The sequence below is a fragment of the Homarus americanus genome, unplaced genomic scaffold (assembly GCF_018991925.1).
Source record: "Homarus americanus isolate GMGI-L3 unplaced genomic scaffold, GMGI_Hamer_2.0 scaffold12019, whole genome shotgun sequence".
Taxonomy (NCBI): Eukaryota; Metazoa; Arthropoda; class Malacostraca; order Decapoda; family Nephropidae; genus Homarus; species Homarus americanus.
This window is the reverse complement of record NW_024733442.1, coordinates 1-19,051: the sequence shown is the minus strand read 5'-3', so window position 1 is coordinate 19,051 and position 19,051 is coordinate 1. Positions and strand designations below refer to the sequence as shown.

Below are 19,051 nucleotides of genomic sequence, written 5' to 3'. Positions count from 1 at the left end.
CTCGAAGGGCCTGGTGGGTTCGTTGTCGCACAAGAGGGGCTCCTGCTGTTGACTGGGCTGCATGATCTGGCACGGCTCACAGGCACGGACTGTATTGACAATATCCGCGTCAATGCCGGGCCAGTACATAGCCTGCCTTGCGCGGCGCTTGGTGGCCTCTGCTCCACGATGGCTGTCGTGTAAGCGGGCCAGAACGCGACGACGGAGAGCTGCAGGACGACCACACGGGCACCGTACAGGACGAGGTCCCCATCTGCGTAGAGGTCCTCACGTATCTTCCAATACGGGCGTAGGGCGTTGTGGAGGTCAAAACGGTCGCGAGGGAACCCAGTCCTCACACTCTCCAAGAGCTGAGTGTAGGAGGGGTCGTCGCGTGCTGCGGTCCGTAGTTCCTCAAGGGCCAGATCGCTGTCGGGTGGCGACACTGAGGCCTGGGTGCTGGCGAGGGACTGTACGGCCTGCAAAGTGACGATGTTGCTGACGGAGAAACCGGCCTCGGTGCTGAGCATCTCGTCTTCAGGTGTAGGGCGGCTGACTGGGGAGCGGGAGAGGGCATCCGGGATGCACAACTCCTTACCTGCACGCCAAGCCGCGGTGAAGACGAAGGCCAAAATCTTCTCCTTCAGGCGCTGGAGGCGAGGATTCTCGATGGCGTCCAGCGAATAGTGATTAAGAATGGGGACCAAGGGCCTGTGGTCTGTGATGAGGTCGAAGTGCTGTAGGCCAATCAAGTAAAATTTGCACTTCGATAAGGCCCATACCACTGCCAGCAGCTCCAGCTCGATGGTAGCGTAGCGAGACTCAACATCAGTGAGGAAGCGAGAGCCACACTGTACGAGCCGGTACTTTCCTCCACCGTGATCCTGGAGAAGGGCGTAACCAACCCCGTACAGGCGCGAGGCGTCTGTCTGGAGGACTGTGGGGAGCGCTGGGTCGAAAGTAGCAAGGATAGGTGGACTTGACAGGGCCTCCTTCACCTTTTGAAAGGCGAGGTCGTGGTCAGGGGTCCACGTGAAAGTCCTCTTGGGGCTCATCAGGGGGCGGAGAGGCCCGGCAGCGGCGGAGACGTCAGGAGAAAATTCTGCCAGCTGGTTCACCAGGCCCATGAAAGACCTGAGATCCGTAAGGTTGGCAGGTTTTGCAAAGTCCGCTATGGCGCGAACTTTCTTCGGGTCCGCAGTAATGCCATCCCTTGAGAGTCGGTAGCCGCAGAAAGACACTGCAGGTGCGGCCAAGACGAACTTCTCGGCATTCAGAGTGATGCCGTGCGTCCTACACCTGGTCAGTACCTCGTCGATGCGGCGAAGATGCGTCAGGTAGTCCTCATCGTAGAGGAGGACGTCATCCACTACCTTCACGCAGTTGGTCATGCCTTGAAGTGCCATGTCACCACGGAGACAGAAGGCGTCCCCCGTAGCAGCGAATCCCATAGGGCCACGGCAGTAGCGGAAGCGTCTGTAAGGCGTGATGAAAGTGGTCAGTGGCTGATCCTCCTTCAGTGGGATCTGCCAGTAACCACAGAGGGCGTCCATCGTCGAGAAGTGCCGTACCTTCGGGTCCACACTCCGTATAGCTGCAAAAGGTGTGGGTGAAGGGTGGGCGGGACGGGACACCTGGCTGTTAAGCTTGGACAAGTCGGTAGTAATCCGCACTCCACCGTTAGTCTTAGCCACAGCGACTAGAGGGTGGCACCAAGGGGATGGGTCGTCACCAACGGGTACGATGACACCCTGGGCCACCATGGAATCCAGTTCCTTCTTGACTGAATCTCTGAAGGCGAGAGGAATCAACCGGGGAGTGTGTATGGCAAACGACTGTGCATCTTCCCGCAGGTGTATCCTCATAGGCGGACCCGCCATAGCCTTCAGTGGCGCGGTCCGTAGGGCCTCCTTCGTCACCAGCACATCCGAGTACTCCTTCAGGAAGTAGGCCCTTGCGGCTGAAGGAGACGTCTCGCTGTGAAGAGGAAGCAGCCGTGACTTGGGTGGAGGCAGGGCGGGAGTGGACGCGGGTTCTGGGCCGCTCTGTGCGGCAGCGCCAGGCGCGTCGCTTGTTGATTCACGCACCCTGTTGGCGGTTTACCGAGCAGCTGGGATCTGCTCGGGAAAGTCTCTGGGCACCACGCCTAACTCCTTGCAGTGCTCCCACGACAACAAGGGTGTAGCGAGAGTAGGCTGCACGTCCATCCATCCATGACACGACCTGTCGCCGTAGGTGATCTCCGCTTGAAAGGAGCCCACAGCGTCCGGCATCTGGGAACCGTCCGCATTGTAGTACAGTAGCTGCGGCGGTGGTCCCAGGTCGCGTTTGGTGAGGCCCAGTTTCTGGAGGTGCTTCAACCCAATCACCGTAGTATCAGCGCCGGTGTCCGGTATCACCTCGATGTGACCCGACACATCACCGTGTGTGACGGCGACGCGGATAGTAGGGGAAAGGGTAGCCCTGGGGCGTGTGGTCGATTCCACCCTCCTGATGTGACTCCGCTGCTGCTTGGGGCTGCGTGGGCCATCTGGAGGGGGCTGTGTGCGAACCACCCCGAGGGAAGTGCGCTGCTGTCCTCCTCGTCTCGGGCTTTTGGGCTTGGGTTGGCGGCAGCACTTGTCGTAGTGTCCATAGCGACCACAGGCCTGACACTTGCGGCCTCGTGCAGGGCACCTGTCTGTGTTAGACCAGTGGCCCTTACGGTCACATCCACGACACAGTGCGTCGGCGGCCGGGCATGTCTTGGGGCTGTGCTGCTTTCCACAGCTGCCACAGGAAGCACTAGGCGGAGGCGTGGAAGAACGTGTGGCAGCCTTCGCGTTGTTGGCCGCCTTCTTACCCTTCTTGTATTGTGAGATAGCTCTCACAGCAGGTGGGGCCCGTAAGGCAGAGGTGGCGGACTTGGTGGCCTCGTATGACCGACATTCAGTCACTACCACCTGGAGTGTGGAGGAAGCGTCCAGGGGGATGAGTCGCTGCACCAACTCTTCTTGCCTGACACCTGTCAAGATCCCGTGCTTGATCCAGGCTTCCTCACATTCCCGGCTGTGCGCCTTGCAGACGTCGATCTCCTCCGACAAACTCTTCAAGTGTACAAAAAAGTCGTCAAAGGATTCATTCTCCGCCTGCTTGCAGCTGGTGAAGGCACGGTGACGCAAAGCCTCGTTATTCCGACCCTTAACGTGCTCCTGTAAAAGGTCGAGCACATCTGTCACTGAAGATGTAGAATCGGGAGGCACTTGCAACGTGTGCTCCAAAACTCTCTGGGTCTCCAGCGACAAACACATCCGCAGTTGGATGAGCTGTTTGTTTGGAGGCATGCTGTCAAGGTCCACCATCGTGGAGTAATCTGTCCAACGCCGCCTCCACTCACGAAAAAGCTGAAACGTGACGTCTGGTGAGAGGGCGGGTGGGGGTTGAACAGATGCCTTGGGAGCTGTTGGAGTAGCAAGAGTGCCTGGAGGACGCTGGTGTGGTGGAGGAGGGAGGGTACTGGCGCCTTGATGCGCGCTACCTGCGAGTGAGGGAGGGTGGGTTAGCGCCAGGGTCGCCAATAGTGCCTCAAAACGCAACTTTTCCTCCTCTCTTCGTGTCTCCTCCCTCTGAAGTTCCATCTCTCTGCGTCTCTCGTCCCGGTCGTCCATCCACTTCAGAATTGTGGCAATGTCCGTCACTGGAGGTGGAGGATGAGAGTCTGCGCCCGGTGGAGGGGAAGGTGGTGGGGAGTCGTGTCTCCCATCTTGACGCTAACTTTCTTACCGCCTAGTCACATCCCACTACTCTTTATACTTGGGGAGTGAATCCTACCCCAAGTTATTAACAAATAAAGGTACAAATAGGGAACACGGCAATAATTATCTCCACCAAATACCTACTCAACTAAATGTACTTGAAAAAGTAAGAACAGTTGAAATAAGTGAATTACAAAAGGGAAGATAATTAATTAATTCAATTTATGTTTTAAAGGGAGTAATGATTAGCAAACATGAATTTAAGTGAATAAGTAATTGTATAATAAAATAAGAGTGATGCCGGAAGGGCGAAACTATACTGTAAGGAGTTAGACCAAACAAATATTACTTAACATTACTATATTACACAAGACATACGAAATATATATATACAACAATCAATACAAAATGATTATCCCTACCAAACAGGAGATACCTTACCACCAGGATCCCTTCCTAGGCCTAACTAAACGTGTCACTAATACCTGATACCCCTAGGGCATTGCAGAAGACTTGATAAAGCACTTAGACAAAGGTCAAGGCTAGAGAACGAATAGACACGTCTAACCTAAGCCACGGATTTTCGCTACTAGGGAGCGTGGCGTGGGTACGCCGTGGAGGAGCGTCTCATATCACGTGATCTAGACATTTGCTGGATATTTTATATAATTAATTAATATTACTCTTGAGTTGACTTAACAGAGTAAGACAATGATGCATATAAATTACATACATAAATATACAATTAACCTAAGTAGCTAAGAACAATAATAATATAATAAGTACAATTAACAAATTATTAGTAGCTTGTGTGAAATGGAAGCGTGAACAGATGCAGCGAGTTGCCGAGCGCTCAGGCACGTGACACCTCCCCCAAAAAAGTGAGCTTACAACTAAATGGAAGCGAAAATGGATATACAGCTACACAGTGAAAGTAATAACTAACACAATTGGTTTAAATCAATATGAAGCAAAATAATTCATAATATAAACACAAGGTACTCAATGACAATAAAACAAAAAATAATTTGCATATAGACATAGTTACTAAATAATCAGACTCGAGAAAGTGCATCAGCCAACACGTTCTCTTTTCCGCGGATATGGGAAATGTTCAAGTTATAGGGCTGAAGTGATAGAGCCCACCTCAAAAGTCTTTGGTTGGTATGTTTCATCTTGTCAACAAAAGTAAGTGGGTTATGATCAGTGAACACTTGAATGGGATAAGCAGTGCTGCCAATATATACTTTGAAGTTTTCTAGTGCCATGATCAGTGATAAAGCCTCCTTTTCAATGGTGGCATAGTTTCTTTGATATTTATTAAATTTTCTAGAAAAATAGCACAGCGGATGAAGCACGTGATCACTCAACCAACACTCTTTTAACACCTTAAGAGGCCCTCGCGCCTCATGTCCATAGACGAGCTGGAAGGGCGAGAATCCTAGCGACTCTTGTTTACTGTCCCGAACAGCAAACAAAAGCAGGTCAACTCCCTCGTCCCAATCCTTCCCAGTCTCCAGACAGAAGGTGCGCAACATGAGTTTTAGTGTCTGGTGAAATCTCTCTACCACCCCCTGTGACTGAGGGTGATAGGCCGAAGACCTCAACTGCCGGACTCCCAGGGTTTGCATTACCTGATTAAACAACCGGGAAGTAAAATTGGAACCCTGATCTGACTGCACCACTGTAGGAAGGCCTACTTGAGTGAAGAAGTGGGTTAAGGCTTTGATAACATTCTTCGCTGTGATGCGGCGCAAGGGAATGGCTTCAGGATAACGGGTTGCACAATCAATAATGGTTAGCAAGAACTGATGACCACGAGGGGTCTTAGGTAAGGGACCGACACAATCTATGACCACCTTACTAAAGGGCTCTTCAATGACTGGGATAGGCTGCAGAGGGAATGGTTTAACACTGGGGTTCGGTTTCCCCGCTACCTGACAATCATGGCAAGTGCGACAGTAAGAGCTGACGTCTTTCTTCATCCTAGGCCAAAAGAACTGGGATAAAATTTTTGCATAAGTCTTCCTAACTCCTAAATGACCACCCACCCCATCATGAGCGATACTAAGTATGTCCTGCCGCAAAGGTTTGGGAATAACAACTTGATGATGAACTAACCAAGGGTGATTGGCAGGAGAATTGGAGGGACGGAACTTCCGCATTAATACACCAGACCTAGTGTAGTAGCAATTTGATTCTTGCTCAGCTTCTGTCTCAGTGACTGACCTATTGAGAAAACCTACCAGCTCAGGATCCCCTGCTTGTAGCTCAATAAACTTACTCCTAGTATGAGGGCTTGAGCTGCCACCATTTATGAGGGCTGCTACTGCCACCCTTCATGAGGGCCTGTGTGCCAGTAACAATTCCTTTTACTCTTATATATCACCATTGGTAGCGTGACGATAGGAGGCTCGTGGGTAGGTGTAATGATAGTATCAAGCAATAGGGAAGAAATAACGGTAAATACTGTAGGTAAATAATATACACAATTATACAAATACAAAGTTTATTTAAACATGAATATGAAATTAGAAGAAAAATTGGTTTGTACTAACAGACGAAATCTATTACTAGGCCCTCAGGCTCAACATACTCACACCATTACTGGGTGGACATATTCAATACCCTTCCAACCCTACTGGGTGGACATACTCAATAGCACAACTAGGATAGTCACTTAGCACCATACATACTAGGCAACTGCCACTACAACACTCAGTCGTCAGGAGTGATACTCAAGCAACAGCCATGGGGTCCAGCCACCATGGAGTACTATCCGACGAACTCTGGAGATCCCAGTGGGTTAATTCCACCACACAAATATAGCCCTACTGAGGTAGACATTCATCCACCAATGATGGGGGCTGGTAGTGGTGTGTGGCTTGGTGGTCCCGGGTCACCTCGTGGACCGAGCGTTAGGGCCAGACGAGCCAGCTATGGGGGCTATAGGTGGTCTGAAGTGTCTGACGGCCGGGTCTCACGAAGGTAACTGATCCTACTGGACCTCGGACATGTCCCCAGACATAGTGGATACAACATCCACCCTACAGACACGGCCTAGGCTGCGTTAGGGACCTGTATGGATGAAGGGACGGGCACTTACTAACTGGTGACAACAACAACACGTTTCAGGGGACGTTAAAGACGTAAATATGACTTTACTCAGAGCATATCAACTACGTTACTGTAACACTTGCACAATCAACTATCAATTGGGTCAAATCACTTAAAGAAGGGCAAATTACAACACAGCGTGGAATGGCATACCTGTATGGATGAAGGGACGGGCACTTACTAACGGTTAAAATGCCCGCGGCGCCCTCACTCAAACTAGGCCAGGGAGTCCACCTACTCCTATTCCAATGAATTAATTTACGGTACCCTCTGACGTTGAAATTGAGACTATGAACTCATTTTCATTCTCTACTATTATCTTCACTAACAATGCTCTGACTCAGCTATCGAAAGCAAAATTAAATTGATTACAAAGGAATGGATGGCAACAGGTCCCAGCATACAGCGTCTGCTCCCATAGACAAAGGCGGGGGAAACAGAGAAAACGGGGGACGTTTCCACTGGGGGACTCGGAAGGTTTTGTGGACGTTTGAGCGTAATATGAATCCTTAAGGTTTTCAGGTTAGCTCTTATCATGACCATTACAAAGCTTCCTCCTTCCCCAAGATTCATCATTATGCGGTAACGTTCAGAAAACACGTAAGTAGTGACATACATATTAAATCATTAATATAAAGTATAAATCCTCATACAAAACATTGCACAAATTATATCAATAAAAATAGAAAAATAATTCCCTACCGGTGGTCAGGATTAGGTACAAGAAATGGAAATCTGTTAACATACAATTAGAATGTGACACACCTTCATAAAAAATATATTGGGATACATATTACAAAATAGCACCAAAAATAATAGCACATGGGGTTAGGTACATCATGTCATAATAATACTGAATGGCGGTAAATACATCATATCATATAATAATAAATGTAAATACATCATATCATATAATAATAAATGGTGTTACATACATCATATCATATAATAATAAATGGGGTCAAGTACATCATCATAGAATAATAATGATTTGAGTTAGATACCTCATATCATATAATAATAATAATAAATGGTGTTACATGTTACAAAATACACCCTCACATCGGTAGATAAAATGCACACTCAAAATTTCCTTACAGAACTCAAATTTCAATGTTCATAGATTATGAAAGTTTCTTTTACGCGATTGGTCAAATGCTGACAGGACACACTGAGATTTAACATAGATTTCTCAAGCTAGGACATAGACGAACGGACCCCATCAAGTCAAAGGAATGATTTGTTGCCCTTAATCTTAAGAGTTATGTCGCACTCGCGAGAGGCAGCACCCTTCAAGGGACTCCGAACGAGCGGGTATTCCCAAGAATTCAATGCTAACGAAACGGTCCTCATGAGAACACCACCAAACCAAAAACTGTCTGTACTTATGGCATTTGCCATGTAGAAGTAATAGCACCATATTTATATGCCCGAATACTCCCTGAAAGTCACGAACTCTACACCTATATACCAACAACCCAGCCTACGTAGGACTTACCAACCAGAACTTGAGAACTCACCACTGGTATCTTTACTCATACTAGTAACAGATACCCTTCAGATGATTGCATAACTGCCAATACATCTTCCAATCTCTGTCTTTACTGCAAATTGACCCTTCCTCTGCAAAATACTTTTAACCCCCCAAAAAAAAAATCCTCCATTTTTTTTTTTCTTCTTCAATTACCAAAAGTTACCTACAACAGATTGTGCACTTCACTACCCATCAACAACCAAGGAGGTTCACTTACAAAGCCCACTGTTTCTTAAAGATCCAGTCTAACCACTGGTTTTCTCCTCCTTTACCCATGGCTTTAGCGAGTTTAGCCAGAAGTGCTTGGACTTTTGTTGCTAAATCAACAGCGGCTTTGGCCGTCATGGTCCCCTTATTTGCGTTAGCATCTGCCATTGTGTTACAACAAATCAATACTACAGGTATACCCCACTGTAAATACAATACACGCACAGTGCTCACTCAAGACCCAAGGACTGGTACTGATTTTCTGCAATACGACTAACACTCCATGCATCAACTATTCAAACTACTGTTCAGATTATTAATCTCCCCAAAGATACTATTATGGCATCAAAAATTCACTTAGACACTTTGCCATTCACAGACTCAGTATGGTGCAACACTGCGTGAACACTTCACGAATTTCCGTACTCACAATTCTGGGTCCATACACTTGTATAACATTTTCCATATACCGTATCACCATAAGGTCCTCACATATATAATACTGTATTCTGAAAGTATACTGGCATTAGAGTTCACATAACATACGTTACACAAAATAATGACCCGTTAGCACCTGGTTAAAATAACTTTAAAATTATAGCGTATACATAGGAATATTAATAGTAGGAACTGTAAAATGCCCCGAGATATTAAGTAAATGGAATATATATCCTACCTAACACATAACTAAAGAATATTACAAATGCAGAATTAGCATCCACTTAACCTTTGCATATAGTGCAATGCTTCTGTTAGCACTCAGAATTAAAACACTGGGCACTCCCACGATGGAACATTTCACAACTAGTGCCACGGCCCAAACATGTATTCACTGTCTGTAAGTAATACTGAGTTAACAACAGAAAAAAAATTTGGGCAGATTGTTACATATCAAAATTCTTCCAATATTAATGAACCTTATTCACACTCTACAAGTTATTGTTGCAGGTTTCCTTTTACTTTAAACAAGACTTTTTCTAACCTAACTCCAAGGTATTTCTTTGAACTTATTTCACTCTCTCTGCAAACCACCACAAAAAGCTGTACCTCGGAAAAATATGGGACAAAATCATTAGCAATCTGAAATACTCATTAGTTACAGTGGAATGGTTATTAAATACCCGTACAGAGAAATGGTTATAACTCAGTTAAACTACAGTATCACAGTCATTCCTCCCAACTCGATACTATGTTCATTACATCACCATAGCTGCCACCATTTATGAGGGCTTGAGCTGCCACCATTTATGAGGGCTGCTACTGCCACCCTTCATGAGGGCCTGTGTGCCAGTAACAATTCCTTTTACTCTTATATATCACCATTGGTAGCGTGACGATAGGAGGCTCGTGGGTAGGTGTAATGATAGTATCAAGCAATAGGGAAGAAATAACGGTAAATACTGTAGGTAAATAATATACACAATTATACAAATACAAAGTTTATTTAAACATGAATATGAAATTAGAAGAAAGAATTGGTTTGTACTAACAGACGAAATCTATTACTAGGCCCTCAGGCTCAACATACTCACACCATTACTGGGTGGACATATTCAATACACTTCCAACCCTACTGGGTGGACATATTCAATACCCTTCCAACCCTACTGGGTGGACATACTCAATAGCACAACTAGGATAGTCACTTAGCACCATACATACTAGGGCAACTGCCACTACAACACTCAGTCGTCAGGAGTGATACTCAAGCAACAGCCATGGGGTCCAGCCACCATGGAGTACTATCCGACGAACTCTGGAGATCCCAGTGGGTTAATTCCACCACACAAATATAGCCCTACTGAGGTAGACATTCATCCACCAATGATGGGGGCTGGTAGTGGTGTGTGGCTTGGTGGTCCAGGGTCACCTCGTGGACCGAGCGTTAGGGCCAGACGAGCCAGCTATGGGGGCTATAGGTGGTCTGAAGTGTCTGACGGCCGGGTCTCACGAAGGTAACTGATCCTACTGGACCTCGGACATGTCCCCAGACATAGTGGATACAACATCCACCCTACAGACACGGCCTAGGCTGCGTTAGGGACCTGTATGGATGAAGGGACGGGCACTTACTAACTGGTGACAACAACAACACGTTTCAGGGGACGTTAAAGACGTAAATATGACTTTACTCAGAGCATATCAACTACGTTACTGTAACACTTGCACAATCAACTATCAATTGGGTCAAATCACTTAAAGAAGGGCAAATTACAACACAGCGTGGAATGGCATACCTGTATGGATGAAGGGACGGGCACTTACTAACGGTTAAAATGCCCGCGGCGCCCTCACTCAAACTAGGCCAGGGAGTCCAGCTACTCCTATTCCAATGAATTAATTTACGGTACCCTCTGACGTTGAAATTGAGACTATGAACTCATTTTCATTCTCTACTATTATCTTCACTAACAATGCTCTGACTCAGCTATCGAAAGCAAAATTAAATTGATTACAAAGGAATGGATGGCAACAGGTCCCAGCATACAGCGTCTGCTCCCATAGACAAAGGCGGGGGAAACAGAGAAAACGGGGGACGTTTCCACTGGGGGACTCGGAAGGTTTTGTGGACGTTTGAGCGTAATATGAATCCTTAAGGTTTTCAGGTTAGCTCTTATCATGACCATTACACTAGTGATGGGAGAGGAACCAAAACTAGTGACATCTGGGTTCCTATCTCCATCAGAACTACTCTGGAGGTTACCTGGTGGTGGGGAATCCTCAAAGAATTCACTGAGACCAAGATCAGTATGGTCCGGCTGAACAAGATTATCCTCGGACTTCTCACAGTCCTGGAGGGAAACTTCATCAACTTCACTAGTCTCTTCTACTTCTGTACTGCGGCTCATGCTACGGGTCACAGCACACGCAGGGAACAACCCTGGAAAGTCTACTTCTAACTGCACAGTATTATTCTCGGCAGTGGGACAAGATGAGATCACAACATTAGGGAACATCATGTCGCCAACAAGGTCATTTCCTATCAATAGAGAGACCCCTCCTACAGGTAAGCTATCTACTACTCCTAACGTGACATAACCTGACTTTATGGATGACCGCAGGTACACTTGACAAAGGGGAATACGCGACCCACCGGTCAAACCGTTCACAAGCACCCAGCTACCAGTATAGCATGAATCCAGGAATGGAGCAGCTTCTTTAGTAACAAGAGATAAGGCTGAGCCTGTGTCTCTCAAGAGTTTAACATAAATGGGTTGACTGAATTGATCCAAAGCTAAGGAACCAGGAGAACAAAATGGTTCAAAGGTTGATGTCATAGAAGAGGGGGAAGCATTCAGGGCAACAGTCTGACTGAGGGCAGTGACACAGGGCTCCAATAATTTCTCCGATTGCTCGGCCACCCTGACCAAAAGAGTGGGGGATCCTTGGTGAGAGGAATTTCTTTTCTTTAACTTGAGACAGTCGCTGATGACATGTCCTGGCTTCTTACAGTACCTACAACTAGAGTTTCTCTCACCAGTAGGAGTGGATCCACCTGTCCCATGGACCATGGGCTCACCCGGGGTAGATGATGCAGAACCTGAGGGTCGGGTCGGTATGACAAGAGGCAGGGACCCCGATGTAGATGTTGGTGTGGGCCGCTTGAAGGAAGTGAAGGACTGGGACATGGGAGCATAAGACCTGGAATTTACATTTCTATTAGTTAAGGAATAATGGTCAGCCACTGGACCAGCATCAGCCAGGGTACAGATACCTCTCTGATCCAAGTGTGCTCGAATGTCGCCTGGGATACACTTTCTAACCTCCTCTAGCAGGATTAGTTCAACAAGCTTGTCATGTTCTACATGGGCAGACTCACTTTCAATCCACCTCCGACAAAGAACCTGTTTCTGCCTGAAGAACTCCACAAATGTTTGTTTGTCAGTCTTCCGGCAGTTACGGAACTGTTGCCGGTAGGCTTCAGGAACAAGTTTATAAGCGCTCAAAACCGCGGACTTAACAAGGGCATAGTCTCGACATTGATCCTCAGAGAGGGCAGAAAACACATCTAATGCTTTACCAGTGAAAGATCTATAAATAAGTTGAGACCATTGAGAAACAGGCCACTTGTTAAGTCGGGCAATTTTCTCAAAAAGAGAGAAGAATTTGTCTGGTTCTTCCTCATTAAATTTAGGAACACTGTTGAGACATTTGTCTACACTGAATGTTGAAGTATTACTACCTTGAGCCAAACCTCGTTGTTTGAGAGTTTCCAGCTCCACCTCGAGTCTTTTGAGTTCAACTTGTAAGGCCAAATTACTTGGTGTAACAATTTCCTCTGAATTTCCCGACGGTTGGGCTATGATTTCATTGTCAATAAGGTAGTTGAGGACAGCCTCTTCTAAACTAGACTTATTCATGGAAGAGCGGCCTTCTACTTCATAATAAGCAGCGAGGGATTGCCACTCTGCCTTAGTAAGCCCCTTCAGTACTTCGGCTGAAGGTGAAGCCAAAAAGCTTTCCAGGTCAAACATGTTGAATTCAAAATCGAGTAGCGAAAAAAAAGTAACCGTGGCAGCTAAGCTAACTAGCTAGCTAATTAATAATATCAAAATGCAATAAACTGTGAAACACAGCAAGGGATTAACCAAACACCTGGTACACAAGATAAGGGTTAACTCACCAGTAGCTTAAGCAATAACAGGAGCAATATAAATGAACACTGTGAACACAGCAACTTGCATCCAAAAATACTTAACGATGAAACAACACCTGGCGAGTAACAACACTTGATATGACGCAACAATGGCGGTTAGCTCCAGGACAGGCCCCCACTTGTCGCGATCCCACTACTCTTTATACTTGGGGAGTGAATCCTACCCCAAGTTATTAACAAATAAAGGTACAAACAGGGAACACGGCAATAATTATCCTCACCAAAAACCTACTCAACTAAATGTACTTGAAAAAGTAAGACCAGTTGAAATAAGTGAATTACAAAAGGAAGATAATTAATTAATTCAATTTATGTTTTAAAGGGAGTAATGATTAGCAAACATGAATTTAAGTGAATAAGTAATTGTATAATAAAATAAGAGTGATGCCGGAAGGGCGAAACTATACTGTAAGGAGTTAGACCAAACAAATATTACTTAACATTACTATATTACACAAGACATACGAAATATATATATACAACAATCACTACAAAATGATTATCCCTACCAAACAGGAGATACCTTACCACCAGGATCCCTTCCTAGGCCTAACTAAACGTGTCACTAATACCTGATACCCCTAGGGCATTGCAGAGACTTGATAAAGCACTTAGACAAAGGTCAAGGCTAGAGAACGAATAGACACGTCTAACCTATGCCACGGATTTTCGCTACTGGGGAGCGTGGCGTGGGTACGCCGTGGAGGAGCGTCTCATATCACGTGATCTAGACATTTGCTGGATATTTTATATAATTAATTAATATTACTCTTGAGTTGACTTAACAGAGTAAGACAATGATGCATATAAATTACATACATAAATATACAATTAACCTAAGTAACTAAGAACAATAATAATATAATAAGTACAATTAACAAATTAATAGTAGCTTGTGTGAAATGGAAGCGTGAACAGATGCCTCAAGCTATGCGAGATCCCGAGCGCCCAGGCTCGTGACAGACTGGCAAAAATAATTTAGAGACACCTTTTCATCATTGTTGTTATAAATCGTTCTAGCTTGTTGAATGGGTAAATAGTGCCACAGGACCAAATGTGTCAGTTGAGCATTCGCATCACTGTCTCTCGCAACACTAGATGCCAGCTGGTCCAAAGTGAAGATGGGCACAGGTGGAGGGGTGCGCCTGTCTCTCGTCTGCAAGAGCTTCATATTAATAAGAAGAGTAATAAAAATAAATACTTCTATAATATACATTACAATAATCAGTATAAACCCTGATAATTATTGGTAAAACATTAAAAAATATTTTCCATAAATTTGATTAAGATTTCCTGACATTTTCGCCCCCAGGCCCCGATGTGGGTCAGTGACCTGTGCCCGGGTGGGCTAATCCCTGTAAAAAATAATAATAATAAAATGGATAAAAACTTGGGAAAAAAATAAATAACAAAATGGGGGTAATCAGCCTCAGGTACGTAGTTATCTGAGGTCCTCATCAATGACTTAGGTGAAGGTTTCTGAGCACAGTAAAACTCCACACAGTGCAGTAGCTGCGTTCTCAGAAAATGCCAGGTCATGCAAAATAGCAACTTCTAAAGAATTAATGTATTCTCTGGGTTTCAGATTGTTCATAAAACTTGTTAAAAGTAACCTTTTGACAAGTGTTTAAGTATAGATATTCCTCACTATATGCAGTCTGTATACTGAATAGACTTTGTATAGAAGAAATTTTTAAGTAAGTGAACACTTTTCACTATGTGCTACATATATTCATTAATACATAATTTCTCCTGTCATGCAAATTTTAAACAGGTGTACCCAAACAATTTTGGACCACACCACTCTACTACAACCTATGCAGTTGCAATACATTTATCCATCAAGTTAAATGAGACTAGTGAGGTGGATATGCAATGTGGCACTGAAAGACAAAAAATCCTTTTCAGAGGTAAGAGGGTGGCTGGTATTGAGTTCTATTGGCAAAATTCTGTGTAGCAGTATGCTGAGATGGTTTGGAATTTTGGAGAATGAATCACACTAATTAGGTCAAGAGGTGTATGAGTCTAAATGTGGGGGGAGAAGAGCCAAGAATGACATGGGGAGAGGTTGTAAGAAATGACATTAAGAGTTAAGAACCTGACAAGAGGGAATGCAAAAGACTGTAGAATGGAAAGTTGCCATCAGATAATCACGGCTAATCCACACAAGCGTGGAAAATGGTTATAAAACACTTTGCCCAACCCGGTCTTCAAACAATTGTCTTTCCCTCATAAAAAAACACCACACTCCTCCACCAGTCTTACCACAACTGCCACACAATAAATTTACTGTTATTTTTACATTAATTTACACCTAATTTAGAGATATAGAAAAGAAAGGTATCGACAGCAGTGACAATAACAATGACGACTGACCATCAGAACTCCCCAATGCTAATGGTAGAGATAACAATGAGGGACATGAGCAATGAGGAGTTTGGAGGCTTATCAACAACATGCTTTTACACCAGATTTGAGGCTATAATTGAGTCTCTTTCTGAAATTGTTGGAACAAAGCCAGCAATAAGAAATTACTCTATTTAGCTATGAAATATTATGCTTTAATAATTGCTGTATCACCTTAATATAAATGACACAAAATTATTGTAAGGATTAAGGCGCAAAATCTATTTATACTTTGCATAATTTGAACACTGAAGTGAAGGAGTTAATAATACAATTAAGTACTACAAGCACCCATTCACAATTACATCAACATAATACTTTATTACATCACAACTACAAATGGCAAGTACAATTCAACATACCAAACGTCTGACAGCGGTAAATCTTCATCCTCCATTGAATCCACTTCCTGTAATAGCAAGAGAATATTAGAAGCATACTCAACTCAACACTTAATGTTGTCTGGATGTTATTTATGGAAAATTTTGAGCTAGAAAGCTTAAATTTGGACACATTACTGACCAAGTGCTTTGACAATACATTTTTCACTTCACATTAATATACACTCCCTCCCAGTGCCTCTTCAGGTGATGCAGGAAGAATGGGCTGTACAATGAACATACTGTACATCACTACTTGCTTTGCTATTGTTTTTTGTTGAACACATTTTCTTATATTTTTAATTTTATATTTTGCAATATTGATGGAAGTGTAAAATATTTAATTTTTGGTGAACATAACACACATTGAACTGCATGTATGAACTAGCCAATTTGTAAAGTATTGATTGATAAACGATAAAGGTTTTACTGTATTAACCCCTTCATTGTCTCTTAAATATTTCATTTGGCTAATGCCAGATGATTCTATTCAGCACAAGAGGAAGTGAAGGGGATAAGGGGGAAAGAGAAGGCAAAGTTATGAAATAAAATGGTGGTCTGGAGGCCTTGGAAATAAAAGGAATAACCAATGCCTTTTGTAATCAGTAAATATTCTACAGTATGTATAGCATGACTCAAGTCTAGTTAACACAGAAAAAAGAGCAACACAATTACCCTAAAAGAAATTTATTTCCATATCACATACAAAAAATATCAAAAAAATAATCTAATATGAATTGCAATAAATAACTTACCTGGTAAATGCTCTCATCGTGGTTTCTTTGGGCACATTGGTGTCTCCAGGGGCTCCAAAATATAAATCCCAGCAAATATAGTGAAAACATACTGGTCTTTAAGTATGTACTGAAAAAAGGTTTATTGAAGCCGGTATCATTGAAGATATACTGAAAATAAAATTTGAAAAATATAAAAAAGTCTATTATTTTTCATCCCTTATACTATATATTTATTTTCTCTTAATGTTACAAACAGCGTATACTAAAAAGAAAGTGTTTCAGGCTCAAGAGAAACAGATACCCTCCCATTATTTGCTGCTGATCATTCATTAATAACTTGTGCATAAGATGTGTTCTGCTACAGTGCTTCCCTTCCACAACACAATCTAAAGATTTCCATCTGCTTTACCCACATTACTTTAGTAAACCTAATACCACCCCTCAGAGGCAGGTCCATCCCCATAAACTACTCAACACCATGATCTCTGCTTCTTCCCTGTTGTCTATTCCCGTTTTATCCATTAAATACACCAGCCCATTCTTTCATCTCCTTTTTGGTCTTCCACTTTCTCTCCTACCATTTACTTCTTTTTTTTTAATCCTTGTTCCCCCGTCTTCTCAACCTGTCCACACCATCTCAAGAAACCTGGTTAGTCTCCTTTTATTTGCACATCTTATTTCTAAATTTAGTATTCCTTGTATCCTTTTTTCCAGACATTCTGCTCTCAAAGTCACTGTGGTTAGTAAAATTCTAATGGTCAGAATGTGGTAGGGAACAGACTTCATTCTCTCTCTTAATCTTTTCAACAGGTTCCTCCATGACCTCTTCCACCCCTACTCAATCTCTCCGTTACTTCCAGTCTCTCTTCAACAAACATTTAGAAAACAGTTGTGCGGTTTTTCATATTCAAGGCTGTTGAGATGTATGGTACTCAGTGTCTTCAATATAGATACTGTAATGCAAGCATGAGCTTTTCAGGCAACTCTGAATGTAGAAATGAACTGGTACAGCAAGTAAACTCTGTAACTTACTATATTTTTCTCATGTTATATCACAGACAAAAACTGAACATGACGTAAGAAAATAATACCTCCGACAATTCTGATGAAGCCACCCAAATGACGTCGACCACCAGCAGGACAAAGATGCCAAGGGCCAGACGCCTCCCTCGACCCATCATAGACCATCACTGTTAATCATGTTAGTTGTTAGACAGTGCAGTAATAAACACTAAAGGCACATAGGTTACAGTACATGGCCATGTCCATTAAAAAAATAAAAAATAAATAAATAAATAGATACTGTACAGTACTGTAAAACGACCAAATATCTATTAATATCCACCATTGAACTACCGTACATCTCAAATCCGGTCTGATTGGTTCCTGAGCAGTGCCAGATTAGTGATTTTGCCAAACCACAGGTGATTAGGTTAGGATTAAATAAATAAACACCTCTAACCCACTTCATAACTACCTCACCCTACCATTAAAATACTCTGTAAATAGTACAAGTTGGGTAATGAAAAGAAACGACAAATGAAAAGCAAGTGAAATTTATTGAAGTATGTATACTGTATATACAGGCAAAATACCTTACTAGGTGTTACTGCCACAGTAAGATGAGAGAGAGAGAGAGAGAGAGAGAGAGAGAGAGAGAGAGAGAGAGAGAGAGAGAGAGAACACCTTTCGTTCAACTAACATATACAGTGATCCCTCGGTTAACGAATTACCTTCCATAAGATTCTTCACTTCGGCTAACGAGCAAACCCCCAGTCAACGAATTCCTTATGAATTTTCCCAACATGTTTTCGCCTGCATTTGGCTGCCCACCAGCTGTAGTATTAGTCCGCCAATACAGTAATCGGTTCTAGGGCTTAAATTCCTTACCATTTTAGTAAATATCAAGAAGGTTGTACTATTCAATAATTTTAAAAGTTTTATATTAAAATTTTTAGTAATTTTAACAATTATTGAATATAATTGAAGTACAGGAAACTAATTTTTTGCACGCCAAACAGCCACTCAACACACAGAGCTTGGCGTCAGTTTGTTTACCAGTTCAGAGGAAGGAACATCTTGTTTGAGACTCTCTTCAACATAAAGGCTTTTTTTCTGCATTTCCAGTCAAATTATTGGTCATTTTGAAATAGATTTTACATATTGATAATATATCGTGCAGTGCAGTGTTGATTTAAAGAAAATAATCTTGAATTATACCAAGTGAACTAAAATTTTATGGGTGAAATGGCAGCATGGGGTGGCTTCTCTTCCACCCCAATGCCTTCTCTTCTCCCTTC

General features: G+C 43.5%; 1 protein-coding gene across 2 annotated transcripts; it reads right to left on the bottom strand.

Annotated features, from left to right (window-relative positions):
- Positions 1 to 14,104: 14,104 nt before the first annotated feature.
- On the bottom strand, positions 14,105 to 18,665 carry LOC121869812 (solute carrier family 35 member F5-like). Of its 2 annotated transcripts, none has more exons than XM_042371390.1 (4): positions 17,843 to 18,665; positions 16,770 to 16,919; positions 15,997 to 16,043; positions 14,105 to 14,393 (listed from the first exon to the last, which is right to left on the bottom strand). In XM_042371390.1, the coding sequence occupies exons 1-4, from the start codon at positions 17,930 to 17,932 to the stop codon at positions 14,288 to 14,290; spliced, it is 393 nt and encodes a 130-aa protein (XP_042227324.1). In that variant the 5' UTR covers positions 17,933 to 18,665; the 3' UTR covers positions 14,105 to 14,287. The 2 variants fall into 2 exon arrangements, with proteins under 2 accessions (XP_042227324.1, XP_042227325.1); XM_042371391.1 differs by having other exon boundaries at positions 14,106 to 14,384.
- Between the last annotated feature and the right edge of the window lie 386 nt (positions 18,666 to 19,051).